General features: G+C 50.8%; 3 protein-coding genes and 1 pseudogene across 4 annotated transcripts; 1 reads left to right on the forward strand and 3 right to left on the reverse strand.

Moving 5' to 3' along the window:
* The first annotated feature begins 35 nt into the window (after nt 1-35).
* Nucleotides 36-1048, forward strand: LOC121082900 (annotated as a pseudogene).
* Nucleotides 1049-2668: 1620 nt separating this feature from the next.
* Nucleotides 2669-7765, reverse strand: LOC121082903 (olfactory receptor 51I2-like). Its single transcript, XM_040582596.1, has 2 exons — nt 7146-7765; nt 2669-5390 (listed from the first exon to the last, which is right to left on the reverse strand). Exon 2 carries the CDS (start codon nt 5167-5169, stop codon nt 4204-4206), a length of 966 nt encoding a protein of 321 aa, XP_040438530.1. The 5' UTR covers nt 5170-5390; nt 7146-7765; the 3' UTR covers nt 2669-4203.
* A 100-nt stretch (nt 7766-7865) lies between these two features.
* On the reverse strand, nt 7866-12956 carry LOC121082917 (hemoglobin subunit epsilon). 2 transcript variants are annotated; one of them, XR_005826172.1, is made up of 4 exons: nt 12823-12956; nt 12491-12713; nt 11100-11302; nt 7866-9050 (listed from the first exon to the last, which is right to left on the reverse strand). XR_005826172.1 is itself a non-coding variant. In XM_040582616.1 (3 exons), exons 1-3 carry the CDS (start codon nt 12912-12914, stop codon nt 11174-11176), a joined length of 444 nt encoding a protein of 147 aa, XP_040438550.1. In that variant the 5' UTR covers nt 12915-12956; the 3' UTR covers nt 11050-11173. The 2 variants fall into 2 exon arrangements, 1 of the variants encoding a protein (XP_040438550.1); XM_040582616.1 differs by lacking the exon at nt 7866-9050 and having other exon boundaries at nt 11050-11302.
* A 3629-nt stretch (nt 12957-16585) lies between these two features.
* On the reverse strand, nt 16586-18299 carry LOC121082915 (hemoglobin subunit beta). The gene is made up of 3 exons (XM_040582614.1): nt 18110-18299; nt 17771-17993; nt 16586-16823 (listed from the first exon to the last, which is right to left on the reverse strand). The coding sequence occupies exons 1-3, from the start codon at nt 18199-18201 to the stop codon at nt 16695-16697; spliced, it is 444 nt and encodes a 147-aa protein (XP_040438548.1). The 5' UTR covers nt 18202-18299; the 3' UTR covers nt 16586-16694.
* Nucleotides 18300-19193: the final 894 nt, after the last annotated feature.

The following is a 19193-nucleotide window of genomic DNA, read 5'->3' on the forward strand; positions in this document are numbered from 1 at the left end:
AAGAAAGCTCTGCTTTATGGTGAGATTACTCTCTCATGTTTTCTGTGACTTCTTTTGTAGGAGTGGGAACTACTGCTTGGTCTTTGATAGGACGAAGATGCTGCACTAGGAAAATGACCAGCAGTATCTTCCTTATACCTTCTACCTTCCTTCTCACAGGAATCTCAGGAATGACAAATGGGAATGTGTGTCTTACCATCCCCTTCTGCTGTATGTATGTCATTTCCATCCTGGGAAATAGTGCAATCCTCCTTGTCATCAAGGCAGAGCGCAGCCTCCATGAGCCCATGTACCTCTTCCCGTGCATGCTGGCTCTCGCAGACCTTGATGTGTCTCTGTCTGCTCTCCCCACAGTGCTGAGTGTGTTGCTCTTTGATGGACACAAGATTGGGTTTCATGCCTGCATCTCCCAGATGTTTTTCATTCACTTTCTCCATCCTGGACTCTGGGGTGCTGTGGGCCATGGCCTTCGACCGCTCCATGGCCATCTACAACCCCTTGTAGTATGCATCCATCCTGACCAACCCCAGGGTAGGTGTCATCTGGCTGGGGCTTGCCATCAGGAACCTTAGCCTCTTGCTCCCCTTGCCAATACTTCTGAAGAAGCTGTCGTTCTGCCAGTCCCACGTGCTGGCTCACTTCTGTTTGCACCCCAACTTGCTCCAGCTGCCCTGTGAAGATACCAGGGTGAATAAGCATGTATGGCTTATTTGTCCTCTTGGTCACCTTTGGGCTAGACTTGTTGTGCATCATCCTGTCCTACATCATGATCATTAAGACTGTGTTGTGTATTGCATCCAAGTGAGAGCGTCTCAAGTCCCTGAACACCTGCATCTCTCATATCTGTGCTGGTTTGATTTATTATATCCCAATGATCGGCTTGTCCATGGTGTACAGGTTTGGGAAATCTCCCTCTCTTCTGATCCGTATCTTCATGGCCAGTATCTACCTCATTGTACACCCTGTGCTAAACCCTGCTATTTACAGTGTCAAAACTAAACAGATCTGCAGAGAGATACACAAACTTCTCACTCCAAGAAGGCCCTGATGTAGGACACAGAAGACTCAAGAGCTTTTGCATATGGTAGAACAGTTGGTGAATAACAGTGCAGATGCTCTCTACTCCAGCCTGCCATCCATTTGAGTGCTGAGGATCCTGAACCTTTAACCTTTATGCAGTTGGTGAAGTCTACCCTGTTTCGAAGCCCACAGCATTTTCTTTGCCGTATAAAGGGGTGTCACAGTATCTATAGTCTCGTATGCTTTCCTGGTCAATAGTGCAGGGTCTGTAACTGCCTGAGGAGTTGCAACTGCAGCCTCCTAAGCTAATGGCCCTTCTGGTCAGACAAGGAAGACATAGCAATGGGGCATGTTGGGATAAGAGTTATCTGCCTTCACCATGGCACTGGGTCAGCTGGACCCAGGGGTCCTGTCAGAACAAGGGAGCTGATCCTCCTGGCCAGCACTGCCTAGGGATGGATCTGCATGGGAAATATAATGCTAACTAGAGGTGCTCAGCCACCTCGCCTCTAGTGCAGCAGCATGCACTACAGCACAGATTACATATGTGCAAGAGGTGTTTAAGATGAAAGTCACCAGACATTTCCCTTCCCTAGGACTGTAACCAGCCCACTCCAGGGTGTTGCAGACTCACAGCAGCTGGGATGGTTCACCTGCTCTGCCTGGACCAGGGACTTTCTACAAGGGCATGTAGTGATAGGACAAGGGGTAACAGTTTTAAACTGAAAGAGGGCAGACTTAGGTTAGATACTAGCAGGAAATTCTTTGCTGTGCGTGTGGTGAGGCGCTGGCCCAGGCTGCCCAGAGCAGCTGTGGGTGCCCCATCCCTGGCAGGGCTCAAGGCCAGGCTGGATGGGGCTGGGAGCAACCTAGTCTGGTGGAAGATGTGTCCCCCCATGGCAGGGGGGTTGGAACCCCCATGTCAGGGAGTTGGTCTCTTCCGGCCCAAACCACTCTGTGATACTGATTCTGTGACCAGCAACCAAATGCCTCAATGCGGACCCACAGTGGAAATGGAGCCTGTGCAATATCATTGCAACAGCACCCAGCTCACGATACCATCAGGGCATAACAGGATCGGGATTATACACAAAAAGGGTTCAGGTCAGATCCCCAGCCGGTGTGAGTAGGTCCAGCTCAGCCACCACACTGCAGCTCCACCATCCTGTATTACAGCAATAGGAGAGCCAGCTCCCACTGGGGACCCCTGAAATGAGGTGCTGCCATGCGCACTGTGTGTTTAATGCCCTACCCCCCAGTAGGAGATCTGAGCAAGACAGAGCCTGCAGAAGAGTGGCTCAGATCCCCCTAAAGCAGACAGTTGGGGTTGGTTTCACCCCAGAATATCCTGCCTGCTCCCCATGCCTCCCTCTGCTTTAATTTCCATCTTTATGAATAGGATTGCTTCAGCATAGGGTGAGAAAGCAGAGAGGCGAAGCAGTGCTATGCACTTAAAACTATTGATAGCAGTGCTGGTCACAGCCTTGCTGTGCACAAGGCTGTACGCTGAAGGCAGCGCCTTCCTCATAGTCCTGAAGCACCCACCATCTCAGGATGGGCTAAGAAGGGCCCAAAAAAATCCCGTTTTCTTTTTTTCCCTTACAGAAAGCTGTCATTACTGAGAACAACCAAGGAACACTGGTATGTACTGAAGCCTAAATAGGCACATGAATACCCAAGGGAAACGACAGAAAACTAACAAAAAATGCCTGTGTACTCCAAGTCAGACCATGGACTGAATGGCCATCAGTGCTTTACAGGCTTCCTGATCAGATTTCTCAGATGTGATCCAAACAACAGAAGTCGCCTGCCTCAGGCTGAGCCCTCTTCCTAGGGTTTCAGGGTTGAGCACTGAGTTTGACAAACAAGCTTCATGGCATTTCCCTGTCTCTCATAGCAGCCCAGGAGAACTATCCACAGATGGATTACGTATACATACCACCATGCAGCAAGAGTTTCCTCAAACTCCTTCATTTTAGACCCACTCGCATGGGACTTGTGGTCCAAATAATAGCTTACTCATTCAGGTGTTACCAAGTGTCATGGTGGTTCTGTGTCTGTTGGGGCTGTGGTACCCTCAAAAGCTTGTTAGGGCAAAAGGAAGCACACCATCTATGTGGAGCCAAGAATTTATTGTCATTGCAATTAAATTTTTAACAATGTTACAAAACTACAGAAGACAGTTGCTGCCAGTACATTGGCCGACCTAGTATCATCTGCAAGCTGTGATTGTTCACTGTGCGCTCCCTCATCCAGGTCACTGATGACAATGCAGAAAGAAAGGAGTTCTGGCAGAGATCCCTTGGGGAGGACACTGCTGAGTCTTCTCTGGACAGAAAATGGCCTACCCTTACTTAAACCCACTGTTCATCCCTCAAAGAGAGTTTCCTCCAATCCCCCTACAAAGTAATTTCATTAAAAGCATTTAGTCAAAGGCTTTGGGGCATCCAGGTGTATTATGGCCATGGGATCCTTCCAGCTGGAGCCCCCCTCACAGAAGTCCAGCAGAGCACCAAGGCAGGATCTCCCCTTGCCGTAGCCTGGCTGGCTCCACCACAGCTTTACCCATACGTGTTTACCCATATGCTTAGTGACTTTATTCTTTACCACAACCTCTACTGTCCTACCAGTGAGAGAAATCAAGGCTACTGGTCAGCAGGTCTCAGGAACCCCATGGAGCCCCTTTTGCAGGCGGAGTTGAAGGGATGCTCCGCCCTGCAGCACCATGACCATTTGCAATAGAGTGCTGCACCCTGAACAGCAGCTCTGCAGCTTCACATCTAAGCTCCTTCCAGACTCTCGGGTGAATGATATCTGGTTCTGGGAGTTAGTGATATCTAACTGATCTTTCTTTGATGGAACACTTCCTCCATATTTACTTTGAACTGCTCAAAATCCTCTAATCCATTTGCTATGAAGACGGTGCCGGGTATAGAAACCCCATGGAAAGAATTCCTGAGCTTCTCTGCTGTGGCCTTATCACCCATGAGTACGCTTCTCACCCTTGCTCACCTGTTTCCCAGACAGATTCCTGCTTTTGATGCATTTAAAAAGTGTTCCTCTGACAGTTAGAGCATCCTTTGCAAGGTGCTCATCCCATTAATTTTTGCCTTTCTTAAACTCCTGCTTATGTTCCATCTGTCATTTCTTGTGGGAATTTCATGTAGGCAAGCTTCCCACTTCTCAATGACTCCTGGGCTGCTGGCCATGGCCAGGCCAGGCCAGTCTTGCACACAGGAACCTGAGGAGGTCTTTGCGAATGGGCTTGTTTTTCATGCTGTAGATGATGGGGTTCAACATAGGCGGGACAAAAAGGTAGATGTTGGCCATGAGCATCTGGCTGAAGGGTGCAGCAGTTTTCCTGTACCGGTGTATAAAGGAGAGGCCAGCCATGGGGACATAGAAGAGAAGAACAGCACAGAAGTGAGAGACACAAGTGTTGAGGGCTTTGGTCTGCTCCTCTCTGGAGGTGATGCCCACCACGGCCTTAATGATCATGCTGTAAGACAAGATGATGAGCACTGAGTCTAGGGTGATGAATAGCACCAGAGTTAGGCCGTACAGGCTATTCAGGGTGGTGTCTGTGCACGCCAGCCGTATCATATCCTGGTGCAAGCAATAGGAGTGGGATAGCATGTGGGACCTGCAGAACGGCAGTCGTGTGAGCAGGCAGATGGGCGGGAGCGCCATCAGAGAGCGGCAGACCATCCCCAGCCCAATCTTTGCAATCCTGGCACTGGTGAGGATGGAGGAGTATCTCAGCGGGCAGCAGATGGCCATATAACGATCAAAGGCCATGACCAGAAGCACTGAGGATTCCATGAAGGAAAAGGCATGAATGCAGAACATCTGGGTGAGGCAGAGCGGGAAGCTGATCTCTCCAGTGCCAAACCAAAAGACACGCAGCACCGTGGGTAGGGTGGACAGAGTCAGGCCCAGGTCTGTGGTGGCCAGCATCGAAAGGAAGTAGTACATGGGCCGGTGGAGCCTTCGATTGGCTCTCACGACCAGCAGGATGGTGCCATTTCCCAGCATTGCGATGAGATACATCAGGCAGCAAGGGAAGAAAACCCAGTGCTGGAAGTGAGCCATCCCAGGAATGCCAGTCAGCAGGAAAGTCAGGGCATGGCTGCTGTTCCCTGGGGACATACTTGCCCCACCTTGATGCTCTGCCTGGGTTAAAGCCCCTCTTTTTATTAGTGTTTCAAAGTTGATGCCAGGTTAGATTTCACAAGGCAATGAAAATGAACGGTTCACGTGAAGATCTCATTTCTTTTCTCCTCCTTGAAGATGTGCCAGAGCAGAGATGAGCACTTTGATGTGCCAGTTCTGTCCTGTTTCTTGCTTTATTTTCTCCCCAGGCTCCTCCCCTGTAATGTCAATAGTAACATCATTTATCACACAGGGGCTACCTCCATCCCAGGACATTGCTATGGCCTCTCCTCTCAGTTGCTGTACGCAACATTGCTGTCCTTCCCTGGCACTCAGGTCCTGGTCTCTGCATCCATGTGAGTCCCTCTTCAGCTTTGTTTTTGCAGCCTCTCCCCTCAGTCCCCAGCCCCTTCCCCACCTCTGCTCTCAGTCCCTGATGCACACAGCCTCACCCCAGGCACTTCCATGCAGGACAAAGCAGGAGGACAATGGTCCCTCTGACCATCCTTGCTTCTCTGGGCAGCCCTCCCCTTGCCCATGGGCTGTTGCAGCAGATGCCAGATGCCTGTTTCTGCTCCCAGGCTGTGCCTCCAGCCTGTTCTCTGTCCTTACCTGCACTTACCATCTTGCCCAGCCAGCTCCCTCAGCTTGCTTGCTGGATGTTCAGCCTTCTACCTTCCACCCTGTGCAGGATGCCCTGCCTGGAGCTCTGCAAACCACCATCCCCTGTCTGCTTGCTGAGTTGGGACAGTGGCTTGGCTCTTGGCAGATACGGTCCTGCTTGTCCTTCTGTCCTCCACCTGCACACTTTGCTATCGCTTAACCTGCCCTTCAGTAGGAGGCAAAGGGGAAAAGGCTGCAGCTTTCCCCTTGGTTTGTGTCTGTGCAGCACCCAGCATCGTGGCACTGTGTTCCTTAACAAGGGTCCCTGGGAGCTACAGAAGCAGCAGCAGTTACCAGAATTTATCTGTCACCCACTCTGAACCCTGAGGGGACACGCTCACTCCTGCCAGTCTACATTTGGTAAGGCATTGGCAAATTTAGGACATTGTTGTTTCCCTCCACTCCAGAGATTATTTACTGTTCTAATTGTTGTTGCTGTTAGTGCAGTTCTTAACGATAGCACACCAAGCTATTTGAAGTGCCAGGTATTCCAGTTGATGTCTGTGTTAGTAATATACACAGCAACTATAATTCTTAGCAGAAATGTTGTTCTTACAGTAACAGTTATGGGTAAAATTAAGCAATGTGTACACAAAGCCAGCTCTCATTTCTTCTACAGAACTGTAGCCAAGGGCTTCCAGTCCACAGCCCACAGAGACCTCAGGGAAATACAGTGCTATGTGGAACACAAATCATAAAAGAAAAGCAATGTTTAAAGGGCTGAAGCTCTGAACACAGGGACAGTACCTTTTGGGGTTGGAAGTAAAAAAAAAAAAACAAACACCAACAAACGTTGTTATAAAATGCTCATCTAAGGAATTTGCGCTCCATCTGTCTATGTAAACAGGGAACGTGGCATTGCTTAAGTGGAGGGTTTGTGGCTAAAGGCATGACTGTGCCATGAGAAATTTAATTGGTCTATTCCCAGCTGCCCCACTTGTGCTGGGGGTGCACAGGGACTTGAGAAGGCACGCAGCCAGGACTGCAGCTGACCAACTGGATATTCCATACAAGATGACTGTGCTCAGCCATAAACCTCGAGGGGGGGCGAGGGGGGCTGTTCACTGAACATTGTTGGGGTTAAACCACAACAAAGGAAGAATGATGGGTGCATGGGTGGGTGGATGGATGCATGGATGGAGCATGTGAAAGAGCTGCAGGAATGCACAGTGACAGATAAGCAAGCTGGCTGTGAACCAAAGCTCCCTTTTAGCACAAATTCTGAACTGAAAATGTCCCACCCAAAATTAAAACATCAGTGATGAAGCAAGGCTGGCAGGGAAGTGCATTGAGCCTTCAGATGTCCTTACCTCTGTTCAGCTGAAGTCCTTACGCAGAAGATGCAGAGTGAAAGGGAACCTCGCTTCTGCCCATTTCACATGCAGAGGAAGCTGTCTGGTTTTGTAATGCCTGTGTGAAATCTCAGCAGCAATGGCAGTCACCTGGGACCTGCTGCAGGGGCTGAGGCCATGAAATGCAAAACAACTACACAGTCCAGGAAGGCAATGGTACTCCCATTTGTACCTTGAGCTGCTACCACCCTGGCAGCAGCACAAGGGTAAATACTACACGAGCAAAGACAAGGATCATAAATGTTTAGGAACTGGTGGTCAGAGCAGCAATGACACAAAAAAAAAAAAAAAAAGAAAAAAAAAAGTTTCCCCAAGATTTGTCTTCCCTTTTAACATAGAACCATGAAATAAAACACACCCATCCCTGGCAAGCCTTTCAGTGCAAAAGCTGTGCCTCACTCTTCTTCCTCTGTATGCTTGAAAAGATGTAAGTTCTACCATGGCAAATGTTTGGGGAGAGAGAGTTGGGGAAGGGATGGGGAGAGGGATATGCAGTGCTCACAGGTGCAGCATGTACCAGCATGGGTGTAGGGTGAGCCTATATTTTGGCCATGCAAAAGCACTGTCATGTACACATTGCATTCTCAAACATCAGCAGTGGAATCCCAATAAACCCTCTTACGGATGGATACATTTTATTTTCCCCATCTTATGGACAGGGCAACTAAAACAAAGAGGGAAACCAGAAAAAGCTAATACCACTTTTTATTTACTTCTCAACAGCTTTAAAACATCTTTTTCAAAATCAGAACAAGTACATTACTATTCATCCTCAGTTTCAAATAGTGTGGGAAAAAACAACAAACATATCACATGGGTGGCTGAATTTTGTTACGATTGTATTCCAGTCCCACCAGTTCCAAGACCTGTCTTCTGAAATGCTCTATTATGCTGACACTCCTGACAGCATATTCCCTCTAGAGGCATAAAATCGTGCCTTACATTATATATAACCCCAGCAGGGGCAGCACAGTCAGTGAAAGAGTATTTTTGGCTTGTGCTAAGAAGTGAACTGGGTTTTTTTTCTGCTCCTCTTATTTTGGTAAGTGTGGAGATCAAGACAGATTAAAATAATTCTACCTGAGAGTCCCCTGGTTAGCCTGCTCCTTAGGCTGACATTAAACTGCAAATAAGAATTCCTTAAAAGGCTCAGGGGTTTGATTAATTCATTATATTTTCTAAGCTGGATTTTTAAGTTTCCATTTGCAAGCAATGTGCCACAGCATTTAACAAGAGGATTTTACTGTAGAGAAGACAGGAATGTTTCTCTCATAATCACAAAATGCACCACCACATTTTTCATTGTGCTCACTCTATTAAGTATCCTAGCACATCTAGTCAACTACCTCTTTTTATTAAAACCTGTAACCACTGCAAACAATGTCTATTATGAGATAAATGTGCCCCAACTCTTCCTTACTTGCTCCTTCACCCTCCTGGAGTCAGCAGTGCTTTTTTCCATGCCCCTTCATAAGCTGATGGCGCTCTCTGCCCCCCATGGTGGTGTGTGACCATGCCAACAGGCATTAGGGAAGCCAAAACAGGGCTGACACAACCACAGAGGACTATAGAGCTGATCATACCCTGTCTCCTTATCTCTTCTGACTGCCTGGTGACCAAGGAGTGCCTTGTCCCATCCCATTTGCCTCCATCTCACGGTGACCTGTCTGCCTTCCAGAGAGATGGCATTCAGTAGCATCTATGCCCCAAACTTGATTTTCTTCACCAAGGGTTCAGTTCTCCTCTTCATTTGTTGTCCTCCACCATGGTCCTTGTGACACCTCTCAGCATTGCCTCCAAGGGCAAGGGACTGAAGATTGTGTGGTCTCAGTCTTCTTCATCCCAGAATATGTCTAGCCCATCCTGCACAGATTTGGGAAAGAGGCACACCTGTCTTACACGCGGTGATGGGCAACATCTACATGCTCCTCCCACCTCTCTTCAATCCTCTCCTTTGCAGCATCCAAACAGAGCAGACTGACCAGCAGGCCGAGGGAGGTGATTGTACAGCCTTGACCCTGCTCTGGTGAGACACTCACCTGCCCAGCCCTGCGTCCAGCTCGGGGGCCCCCACATCAGAAGGACACGGACCTGTTGGAGCGGGCCCGTCGGAGGCCACGGAGCTGGTCAGAGGGCTGGAGCCCCTCTGCTGTGGGGACAGGCTGGGAGAGCTGGGGCTGTGCAGCCTGGGGAGGAGAAGGCTCCGGGGAGACCTTAGAGCAGCTCCCAGTGCCTGGAGGGGCCGACAGGAAAGCTGGGGAGGGGCTTTGGGCAAGGGCAGGGAGCGGTGGGACAGGGGGGAATGGCTTGAAGCTGAGAGAGGGGAGATTTAGGTTGGACGTGAGGAAGAAACCCTTCCCCGTGAGGGCGGCGAGGCGCTGGCCCAGGCTGCCCAGAGCAGCTGTGGGTGCCCCATCCCTGGCAGGGCTCAAGGCCAGGCTGGACGGGGCTGGGAGCAGCCTGGGCTGGGGGGAGGGGGCCCTGCCCCTGGCGGGGGGTGGGACTGGCTGGTCTTGAAGGTTCCTTCCAACCCAAACCCTTCTGTGATTCTGTGAGTCTCTAACTTACAAAGGCACCTACAACTTGTTTCTTTATGGACCCCTTCAAACTAAGCCATAGGTGAGCAAAGCAAGCAAATGCCTTGCAAACTCAGACTGAACCACAGAATGGTAAGGGCACTCCAGGGATCTCTGGCCTGATGCCCTGCTTGAAGCAGGGTCAGCACATGGGTTGCGCTGCTGTTGGCTGCACAGCGTTTCCAGGAGCTCAGCTCTTCTCCATATCCCCACAGATTTGGCACATAGGAGAAGCCTGCAGAATCCAGGTGAGATGAGGGCAGATTTTGAAAGATTATGGTCCAAAACAACGGTGTCCTCCCTGGTAACTCCAGAAACTTCTATCACAGCCAGGTCTCTGCTGTGCCAGATGCTGTAAACAGCACTGGTTGTCAGCCCCCTTGTGCAAGGTGTCTCCAGTCTTGGTTTAAGAAAAGATTTAAGAGTAAGATAGACACAGTCCTGGCTATTTTTATGGGTTTTTTTTTTTTCTGTTTGGTATAATAAAATAGCTAAAAAATAATTGAATTTGTCATCTTTGTTCCAATGAAGGAATGACTAAGCCTGACACACAGCCTGGCTCCGTGCACCATGAAGGCCCCTCGGATGGGATAAGGAGGGCCAGGCACAGCAAAGCCCCAATACCAGCTAGTGTGGTGGGATTTTTTTGCTGGGTGATGCTGGGAACTGAATCCCCTTGGTCTGGACAGAGGGGGTCTTTGGGACTGTGGGTGCCTGGGGATGAGGATCTGCTATGTGCATCAGCATGAAAAATGCCCCCTGGAGAAGCATATCTCCTGTTAGACCAGCTGATACAGCTAGAAGAAGTGGACATCTCCTGAACCTCCCAAGAGTCAGAGTTGAAAGGTTTTCTCCTGCATCAGCTGGTCTAAAAGGAGATGGTCCATCCCCAGCCCTAGAGCAGAGCAGGGCAAGGCAGGCACCAGCTCCCAAAGTGCAGCAGCAGCTTGGCTGGCAACTCTGTGCTCCAGATGGTGCTGGCTTCACCTTATTTCACATTAATGTAGAGCTGGGAGACCAGATGTGGATTCTTCACAATCTCGCATTATTGCTATGGCCCTCCCTGAAACAGCCCCAAGTGTCAGGGCCCTTTGCATGGGTTTCGTCTTCACAGACACCCAAGCACGCAGTAGCAGGGAGCACACATGAGACAGCACTGCAGAGTTAAGGAAACTGTTTGCAACAGCCCTTAGAAACAAGAAATGTACCCAAACATGGATGGCATTGTGTGGAACAGCACAAACTCCCCTGGCCCCCCTACTTTCCTGACGCAGAGACTTTGCAGACACAGTGCTGGAAAGCCTTTATTTGGTGGTTACAGCCTGTCAATGCCCACAGGGCATCTCCTCGGGCTCAGAGGTGCTTGTGGTGGAGCAGGGATTCTTCCTCGCACGGCTGGTCCTGGGATGCTCAGTGGTACTTGCGGGCCAGAGCGTGAGCCACGACACCGACCAGCTTTTGCCAGGCAAACTGGCAAGCAGGGGTGAAATCCCTGCCAAAGTGGGAAGCCAGGACAATGATTAGGATGTCTCCAAGGAGCTGGAGGAGAAAGAGGAAAACAGACAGTTCAGTGCTGCTTGAAGCATTGTGCCACTGCAGACCCCAGAGCAGGGAACTGGCATCCCTGAACTGGGGCTGAGCTGTTGCACCCACAACCTCTCAGAGAAGGCTCTGTGCTCCTGCTTCTCACAACTCCACCAGCCCTACCCTGTCCTGCCATGCCTTTAGCTCTAAACAGCTTCTTCCTTCATGCAAACTCTCTGTCTCCCTGGTTTTCCTGCTGCAGACTTCCCTCTGGTCCCTCTCCTTCCCATCCCCCACCAACACCACCCTGTAACCCACAGGCTGCATTTCCCTTCTCCTGACTTCTCCCTGAGGCTGGACTTCCCTACTGAAAGGACTCACATGCTGCACACACCTCATCTTTCTCCTCAGCCCCTCTGCCTCCTATAAGTGACCCTCAGGCTCCAGGGCTGCTTATGGCGACTGGCTCACTCCCCATTCCCTGGGACTGCTACAACAAAATCCTCAGTCGTTCCTTAGAAATCTCTGGGATTTAGAAAAACAGTATTTGCTTCAGTCTTTTTTAAAAAAAAAAGGAAAGAAAGAGCCTTGAAACTATTCCCCACCATTTTGGGGATGCTAAAGCAATTTGGCCTGAGACCCACCCTGCAAAATGCTGTTCTGGGTTTTTTTTTTGTGTTGTTTTTTTTTTTTTTTTTAATTCTTTTTCTCCTTTATATGTAAATGGAGAAAATTATCCATTTCTATTTAAAACTGTTGGAGGAGCAGGGAGTGTCCCATCCAGACAGGCAGCCCATTCTCTGTGCTTTTCGGGCACGCTAGCCGCTCATCTTGCTATAGGACCTATGATTTCCTTAAATGCTCTTCTTTGCTTCCCTCTGCTTCCAACTCCTCCAGCCCGTGCTGCACCTTCCCTGGGGTTTGTTTCTTTTGTCCCTGACCAGACCTCCTTCAGGTAACGATCTCCCCATCACTGTGATGGTACTTAAAATGGGACTTTTCACTGTGAAAGTCACCCACAATCTTGCGAAGCTTGTGCGAATCTGCACAAGCTATCACCATGCTTGGGTACTACAGAGGGACTCTGTTTCCATAAAGCACCCTTGGACAGAGTTGTTGGAGGAAATACCAACCATTGCAAAGCAAAATCTGACTTCTCCCACCCGAGGTAGGGAAGGGGCTGGGATTGCAAACATGTCTCACCCTGAAGTTCTCGGGGTCCACATGCAGCTTCTCACAGTGCAGCTCAGACAGCTTGGCGTAGGTCAACTTAATGTTGTCCAGGTTCTTCACAGCTTCCCCAAAGGAGGTGAGCACTTTCTTGCCATGGGCACGGACCTTGGGGTTGCCGAGGATGGCGGTGGGGCTGGAGAGGTTCCCGAAGGAAGCAAAGAACCTCTGGGTCCAGGGGTAGACAATCAGCAGCCTGGGGAGAGACAGAGGGACACGGACACAATGTTAACGCTCCCAAATGCAATTGCCACGGTTTGTCTATCCAGGATGCAGCTGAGCAGATGCCTGGGAGATGGACCTACCTGGCCAGGGCCTCGGCACCGCATTCCTCCACATTGACCTTGGCCCAGAGGCTGGCGATGAGCTGCTTCTCTTCAGCTGTCCAGTGCACCATGGTGGCAGGCGGCTTCGCTCAGAGCGGCAGGAGGACACAGATCCTGTAGCTGAGCTGCAGACCCCATGGAGGTTTTTATCCCCTGCCAGCAGCTCCTCCCTGTCCTGCGCTGTGGGGTCATTGGCTGGGGCTGGCTGGGGTGGGGGTCCCCAGAAGTGGTGGAGCAGAAGGGGATGGCCAGGGTGTGGCATCCTGAGAAGGGGCCACTCGTTATCCTGAGCTCAAGAGCTTTATCCCTTCCCCTCTGTGCAGGCAATTCTGTTTCACCTACCAGATGTGGGCCCCTTTGCAGAGAAGACTGCGCAATCCACTGTGCAGTAGTCCACTATGCTTTATCATGGATGAGGACCTTTGGAGAAGGGCATGTAGTGATAAGACAAGGAGGAATGTCTTTAAATCGAAGGGGGGTAGAATTAGATTAGATATTAGGAAGAAATTATTTGCTGTGAGGGTGGCGAGGTGCTGGCCCAGGCTGCCCAGAGCAGCTGTGGGTGCCCCATCCCTGGCAGGGCTCAAGGCCAGGCTGGACGGGGCTGGGAGCAGCCTGGGCTGGGGGGAGGGGGCCCTGCCCCTGGCAGGGGGGTGGGACTGGGTGGTCTTGAAGGTCCCTTCCAACCCAACCCATTCTATGAGTTTATGATAAGTGCATGGGACTCAGTGGGTGAGAGCCTTGTGCCTTGACTCTCCCAAATGCTGGACTCTGCCTTGCTTTAGCCTCTATCAGCAAAATGATGAATGCCCCTGCCAAAATGCATCCTGTGGCAGAGCAACCTAGAGGGATTTGCCAGAAGGAAACCGTGTAGATACCTGTACTGCAGGAGGATTCCAGTCTCCTTGCACCACCAGCAGCTGTGAGCAATGCTGGAGTTGTCCAGAGGATGCTCAGGCTTTGCAGCTGAAATCTGCATTAACCCTATTTTCCTCCTCCTGTAACAGAACTTGACCTGCTTAGTTTATTTGTCCCTTTTGCAGTGTGAGGAAGCTTATCCAAATGTTCTCCCCTCAGATGTAAAAGGACCACCTAGACGCAGCGCTGCTGGACAGGGAGCAAGTATTAAAAAGTATCACCCTTTTCATCCCATTTCTGCTTTCATCCACATCCATAAAAGGCAGGGGAAATGGGCTTTGAACACAAGGGTTTCCACTGTGGGATCTCCTTTGTGTTCAAAAAGCAGCAAAAAGCTGTGTCCAACCTGGAGGAGCCCAGGGCCTTTCCCTTCTGAACCTGCCCTGACAAGGTTGCTGTATTTCATGTTTCACCCCATGTTCAGCCAGGCTGTGCCCAACCTCCTTTGGCAGGAAGAGATATTTGTGCTTCATGTGAGTTGCTGTCCTGGGACACCCCCCAGCACTCTGCGGGCAATGCACCTTTGCCAGGAGCCCTTACATGATGGTGGGGGGGCTCTCCTGTTTTATTTTCTGCATAAAGCCCCAATAAATGCTGTCCTTGCTGAAAGCACATGGGCTTTGATCCTGATCTCAAGGCACCTAGGGCAATCAATCCACTGTCTCCCTGGTGTTTTCCATAGGATTTGGATTGGGCTACGTAAGAGGCACTGGGTCTTGTTGGTCTGGGGGCTGGGTAAGATGAGGGGCATTTGGACGGCCAGGCTGCAGTGGAGCTAAAGACCTGACAAAGTTCCTGTCTGGACATCAGGGCTTGCCTTCCTCCATGTTCCTCCTGCCAAGTGTCTTCAAGCCTTTTACTGCAAATACAGGAATGGGAGGGAAGTCAATTAAAAGGAAGAAAATACTGAGGGAGATTTTCAGCCTGATAATATCTCTTTCCCCCTTTAGCTGTAGAGGTTTTTTTCAATGGAATAGGGATGAGTAATCTTCATTAGAGCTGCCTACATCTGCCTTTTCTTAAGGAAACCTAATGCATGAGGGCTGGTGTGCTGGAACATGATGAGAAATCAAGCTGAGCACTGCCTGGGTGCGTGCATGGGGGAGAGAACATACAGGCAAAATGCCACCGGGTTGCTGCTGGTGCCCACCCTCCTGCACCGCCTTATCAGCCCCCCCCCCGCCCCCAGGACCTGTGGTGCTGCCAGCACCGCACTGCACCGGGCATCGCCCGGGCGGGTTATCAGTTCCCACATCGGCCATCATGCAGGAGACAAAATGGGAGCAGGCAAAACAGCATGGGGAGAGGACATCCCGCAGGATCTATTTGCTGTAGGGACATGAACCAGGGTGTTACCCCCTAGCTGCAGCTGGGGCTGGGGCATGAAGCCACGGGCAGTGCCAGTGGGCACTGTACTGGTCCTACCCTGCTGCCAGGTGCAGGGAATGGAAACCCTCGTCCCTGCTCCTGGGAAAGGGTACGCCAGCAGGAACCACAACAGTGGGAAGAGCCCAGCCCTCCCTTGCTGTACTGACATGTAGGATCTAACCTGAGAGGTATGCTTGGCTCATTTCTACCCCCAGACACCTCACTTGCAGGAGAACACCAACTTGTTCAAATAATTCAGTCATTTCTGCCTAAAGTCTATGAACAATCACGTTCATATAAAAGTTTATGAATATTTATCATGAAGCCTATGAAAAACCATGTAAGAATCTGTTTCTTTGTGACCCTGGTCTCCTGACCAAGACACCACACTCTGTGCCTGCCCTGACTCCCTGCAGGGAGGAAAAAACCTCTGGGTTTTACTACAAATCATCTTCTCACCTTCTCAGAGTCCTCCTCAACACCAGAAACAAAATACCTTTTCCTTCGAGTAAGGTGTGTGAGAAGGGGCATTTATGGGTCACAGAGGGCTTTTAATACCCTCCAGTGGGTCAGGGACAGTGAGTGGGATGCCCATAAATGTGGATGAAGCTGGGATAAGACACAGTGCAAACAGAGTGTCAGAGACACGGGGATATATAGGTATGCCCTTTTTTCCCTTTAAAAATAAGCATGTCTGTTCAGCTAACTGTTGCTTTTACTTCATCATGCTCAGTTCACACAGGGCAGACAGTGCTTCCCACACCAAGAATAAATGCTACCCTAGAGACTCCTGCTCTGCAGACACTTAAAACACCCAAAACGCTCTGCATGCACTGAGCATCGATTGATCCTTGGATCCAGAAAATTATTAATAGTTGCCACTGTTAGCAGGACTGCCCTTCCCTCTTCCCTCCCCCCCCCCCCCCCCCCCCAAATTGCAGAATGGGTGGTGCAGGGTGAAAAAGCATAAACAAAGTCTGGACAGGTTTTGATAACAAAATGTTTATCTAAAAACTACCCCCACCCAGCTGGCTGCTTGGCCAGTATGAGTCAGCTAATTTCCTGTAGGCTTTATGCCAGGAATGAGCTAGGGTAGATTAAAGTCATCACTTTGTTTATTGTCCCTAAAAAAATATGAATTCCACAAGTTACCATTCCCTGCAAGAAAACATGCAGGTTTCACACTAAAATACTGGTGAGCTCCTCAGTGCAAACTTTCTGGTGTGTGACTACAGAGGCAGCAGGGCTATATCTACACAGTACTCTGTAGGCATGATTTCCAGAGGCAAATCCCCCACAAGCCTCCCAAAAAAACACAGAACAAAGGGAGGTGGCATTTCTTGGGAGGAAAATGCCCACTCTGCTCAAGCTTACACTTCAGTCCTCCTGCGGGTACCCCAGGTCCCCATTCCCAACTCCCCCCCCAGCCTCACAGGGACACACAGACTCAATGGGAGACTTCACAGGATGAGCTTTATTTGGTTGTTAAAAGCTGTCAGCCCCATAGTAGCATGTCAGCTGGTGCACAACACGCAGGATGCTGCTCAGGCTTTTCTGCCGATGCTTTAGTGGTACTTGCGGGCCAGAGCGTGGGCCACCACACGGACCAGCTTTTGCCAGGCAGCCTGGCAGTCAGGAGTGAAATCCTTGGCGAAGTGGGCGGCCAGGACAATGATCAGGATGTCACCCAGGAGCTGCAGGGACAAGAGCACCCTTGGGTTAGCAATGCCCAGGAGCCTGCAGATCCTCAACACAAGCACTTGCATTAGACCCAGGGAAACCTCCAGGTACTTTGTAGGCTTAAATATTTCCCTGGAGTCTTTTTTAAGATGTACCTTAAACTTGTTCTCTGTTTTTACTCTAAAGATTCAGGTTCTGCTACTGCTGTGGGAAAAGTAACCAAAAAAACCTCCAGAAATTCTGTTGATTAATTTTTTTCTTTCTCCCTTCTGGCTTTGTTTGGGAGTTTCCCCCGAGCAGAAGACACAGATGAGCATCTGCTGCACGGCAAGGATCCAGAACTCAGCACTGCAAAGTGACCTGGCACGAACAATGAGCTCATGCTAAGGTGGTGGTGGATCTCTGCCAGCACTGGTGACAAATGTCAGGGTTACTTCCCCGCTGGGAAACTCTCAGCTGCAGAGATGTGGGAGCCAAAGTTTTCTCTCTCCCCGAGTCCCATTCCTCTTTCACTTTTGGCATCTAGCCACCATGCCTTGCTCCTCACTCATCTCTCCTTTCTTCTGCATGCCAAGCTTAACTCTTGCTCCTTTGCTTTCTCCTTGGCTCAAGCCTCTTCCTGCTCAACATCTGCTTTCACTTTACTCTTCCCCTCCTTTTCCACACTGAAACCACTTCCTCGCCTCCTTCCTGTCTCCCATGTGTCCTTGCTTGCACCCTCCAGTCCACCTCTCCATAACTACCACCTCTCAGCCCCTTCGGTGCATTCTCACCAAGCTGCAGGTTGGTCCCTTCCCTCTCCCTTCCTCTCCTGAATCTCCCCTAAACCCAACCAACAACATCTCTTCCATCTGCACTAGTCTAAGGTAAATCCCACACATGGCAGGGCTCAGGGTTAGAAGAGAAACTGCCCAGAGATGCAATGGGGAGGATGGGTCCCCCAGTCAGGAGCATGGCTCACCCTGAAGTTCTCGGGGTCCACGTGCAGCTTGTCGCAGTGCAGCTCAGACAGCTGGGAGAAGGTGTTCTTGATGTTGTCCAGATTCTTCACAGCTTCCCCAAAGGAGGTGAGCACTTTCTTGCCATGGGCACGGACCATGGGGTTGCCAAGGATGGCAGTGGGGCTGGAGAGGTTCCCGAAGGAAGCAAAGAACCTCTGGGTCCAGGGGTAGACAATCAGCAGCCTGGGGAGAGGCAAAGGGACACAAGCAGACACAGACATGTTAACGCTCCCAAATGCAATTGCCACGGTTTGTCTATCCAGGATGCAGCTGAGCAGATGCCTGGGAGATGGACCTACCTGGCCAGGGCCTCAGCACCGCAGTCGGCCACATTGACCTTGCCCCAGAGGCCGGTGATGAGCTGCTTCTCTTCAGCTGTCCACTGCACCATGGTGTCGGGTGGAGGATAGCGTGTGGCTGCTGGCAGGTATGGAGGAAGTCTCGGCTCTTGCTCCCGAGGGGATCGCACGCTGGTGACCAGCTCTCCAAGTCTCCATTTTTATATGCTACACCGGGCCCCTCCTCTTCCACATGCACCCCTTCATTGGCTGGGCCTGCGAGGGGGGGCCCCACAGCCCTGGCACCCCAAGGGAGGGGACATGGTGTCAGGGTGGGGCCCGGGGCAAGATGCCCAGATCCACCACTGGGATGGGCTGGCAGACTGCCCTCCCCCCGTCTTTGATTTCCAGCTTTGCAGCTCACTGATGGCAAGTGGCATTTATCTCCATGCAAAGCCCAAGCACGGCACCATGCAAGACCTGCACAAGCCCTCAGAGGAAGCTGTGTGCAAGGATTGGCACCACTTGGAAGGTGCAAACCACGTCAGGCTGCATGGCTGCGAGGCTGAAGACTTGGACTTGAGGCTTGTTGGGTCCTCCATTTGAATGCACCAGCAGCGTGCAAGCTGTTTCTCTTTGTCCTCTTCTTGCAGGACCTGTCAGGCTTTGGGTTGCCCTCATTCTTTCCTATCAGCTATTTAATAGTGTGCTAACATCAGGGTAACACCAAGAAAACCATGGGCAGTGGCTTGCAGTCTGAGAGAGCTCCTGTCTCAAAAAGCCTGTTAGGAAAGGCCAAGCAACGTTGGAAGGGAAATGTTGTAACACAGGCATGCTAATTGCATGTAGGGTTTTAGCTCACAGGGGCCCCAGGAGAGCTGGGGAAGACTGTGTATACTGGGGTCTGTGCAAATGTGCAGCAGGAGACAGTGTTTGAGCTAGTGATTTTGCAGCCAGAGGAGCAGTGGCCCTCCCAAGTGGTGGGAAAGGCAGCTTGGTCTCCTTCAGCTCCCAGCATAGCGGGCTGGAGGTGGTGGTGTGGGATGCAGGCACTGGGGTCAGGGGTGGAGCTTGGGGGTAGACCCAGGCAGCACACAGGGATGCC

Source organism: Falco naumanni, chromosome 2 (genome assembly GCF_017639655.2).
Source record: "Falco naumanni isolate bFalNau1 chromosome 2, bFalNau1.pat, whole genome shotgun sequence".
Classification (NCBI taxonomy): Eukaryota; Metazoa; Chordata; class Aves; order Falconiformes; family Falconidae; genus Falco; species Falco naumanni.

Coding starts and splice junctions, on each gene's coding strand:
- LOC121082903 (XM_040582596.1), bottom strand. CDS start 5,169: ATGTCCCCAGGGAACAGCAGCCATGCCCTGACTTTCCTGCTGACTGGC.
- LOC121082917 (XM_040582616.1), bottom strand. CDS start 12,914: ATGGTGCACTGGACAGCTGAAGAGAAGCAGCTCATCGCCAGCCTCTGG. Junction 12,714..12,822: donor GGTGCCGAGGCCCTGGCCAG/GTAGGTCCATCT, acceptor GTCTCTCCCCAG/GCTGCTGATTGTCTACCCCT. Junction 11,303..12,490: donor TGGACCCCGAGAACTTCAGG/GTGAGACATGTT, acceptor TTTCTCCTCCAG/CTCCTTGGAGACATCCTAAT.
- LOC121082915 (XM_040582614.1), bottom strand. CDS start 18,201: ATGGTGCAGTGGACAGCTGAAGAGAAGCAGCTCATCACCGGCCTCTGG. Junction 17,994..18,109: donor GGTGCTGAGGCCCTGGCCAG/GTAGGTCCATCT, acceptor GCCTCTCCCCAG/GCTGCTGATTGTCTACCCCT. Junction 16,824..17,770: donor TGGACCCCGAGAACTTCAGG/GTGAGCCATGCT, acceptor TTGTCCCTGCAG/CTCCTGGGTGACATCCTGAT.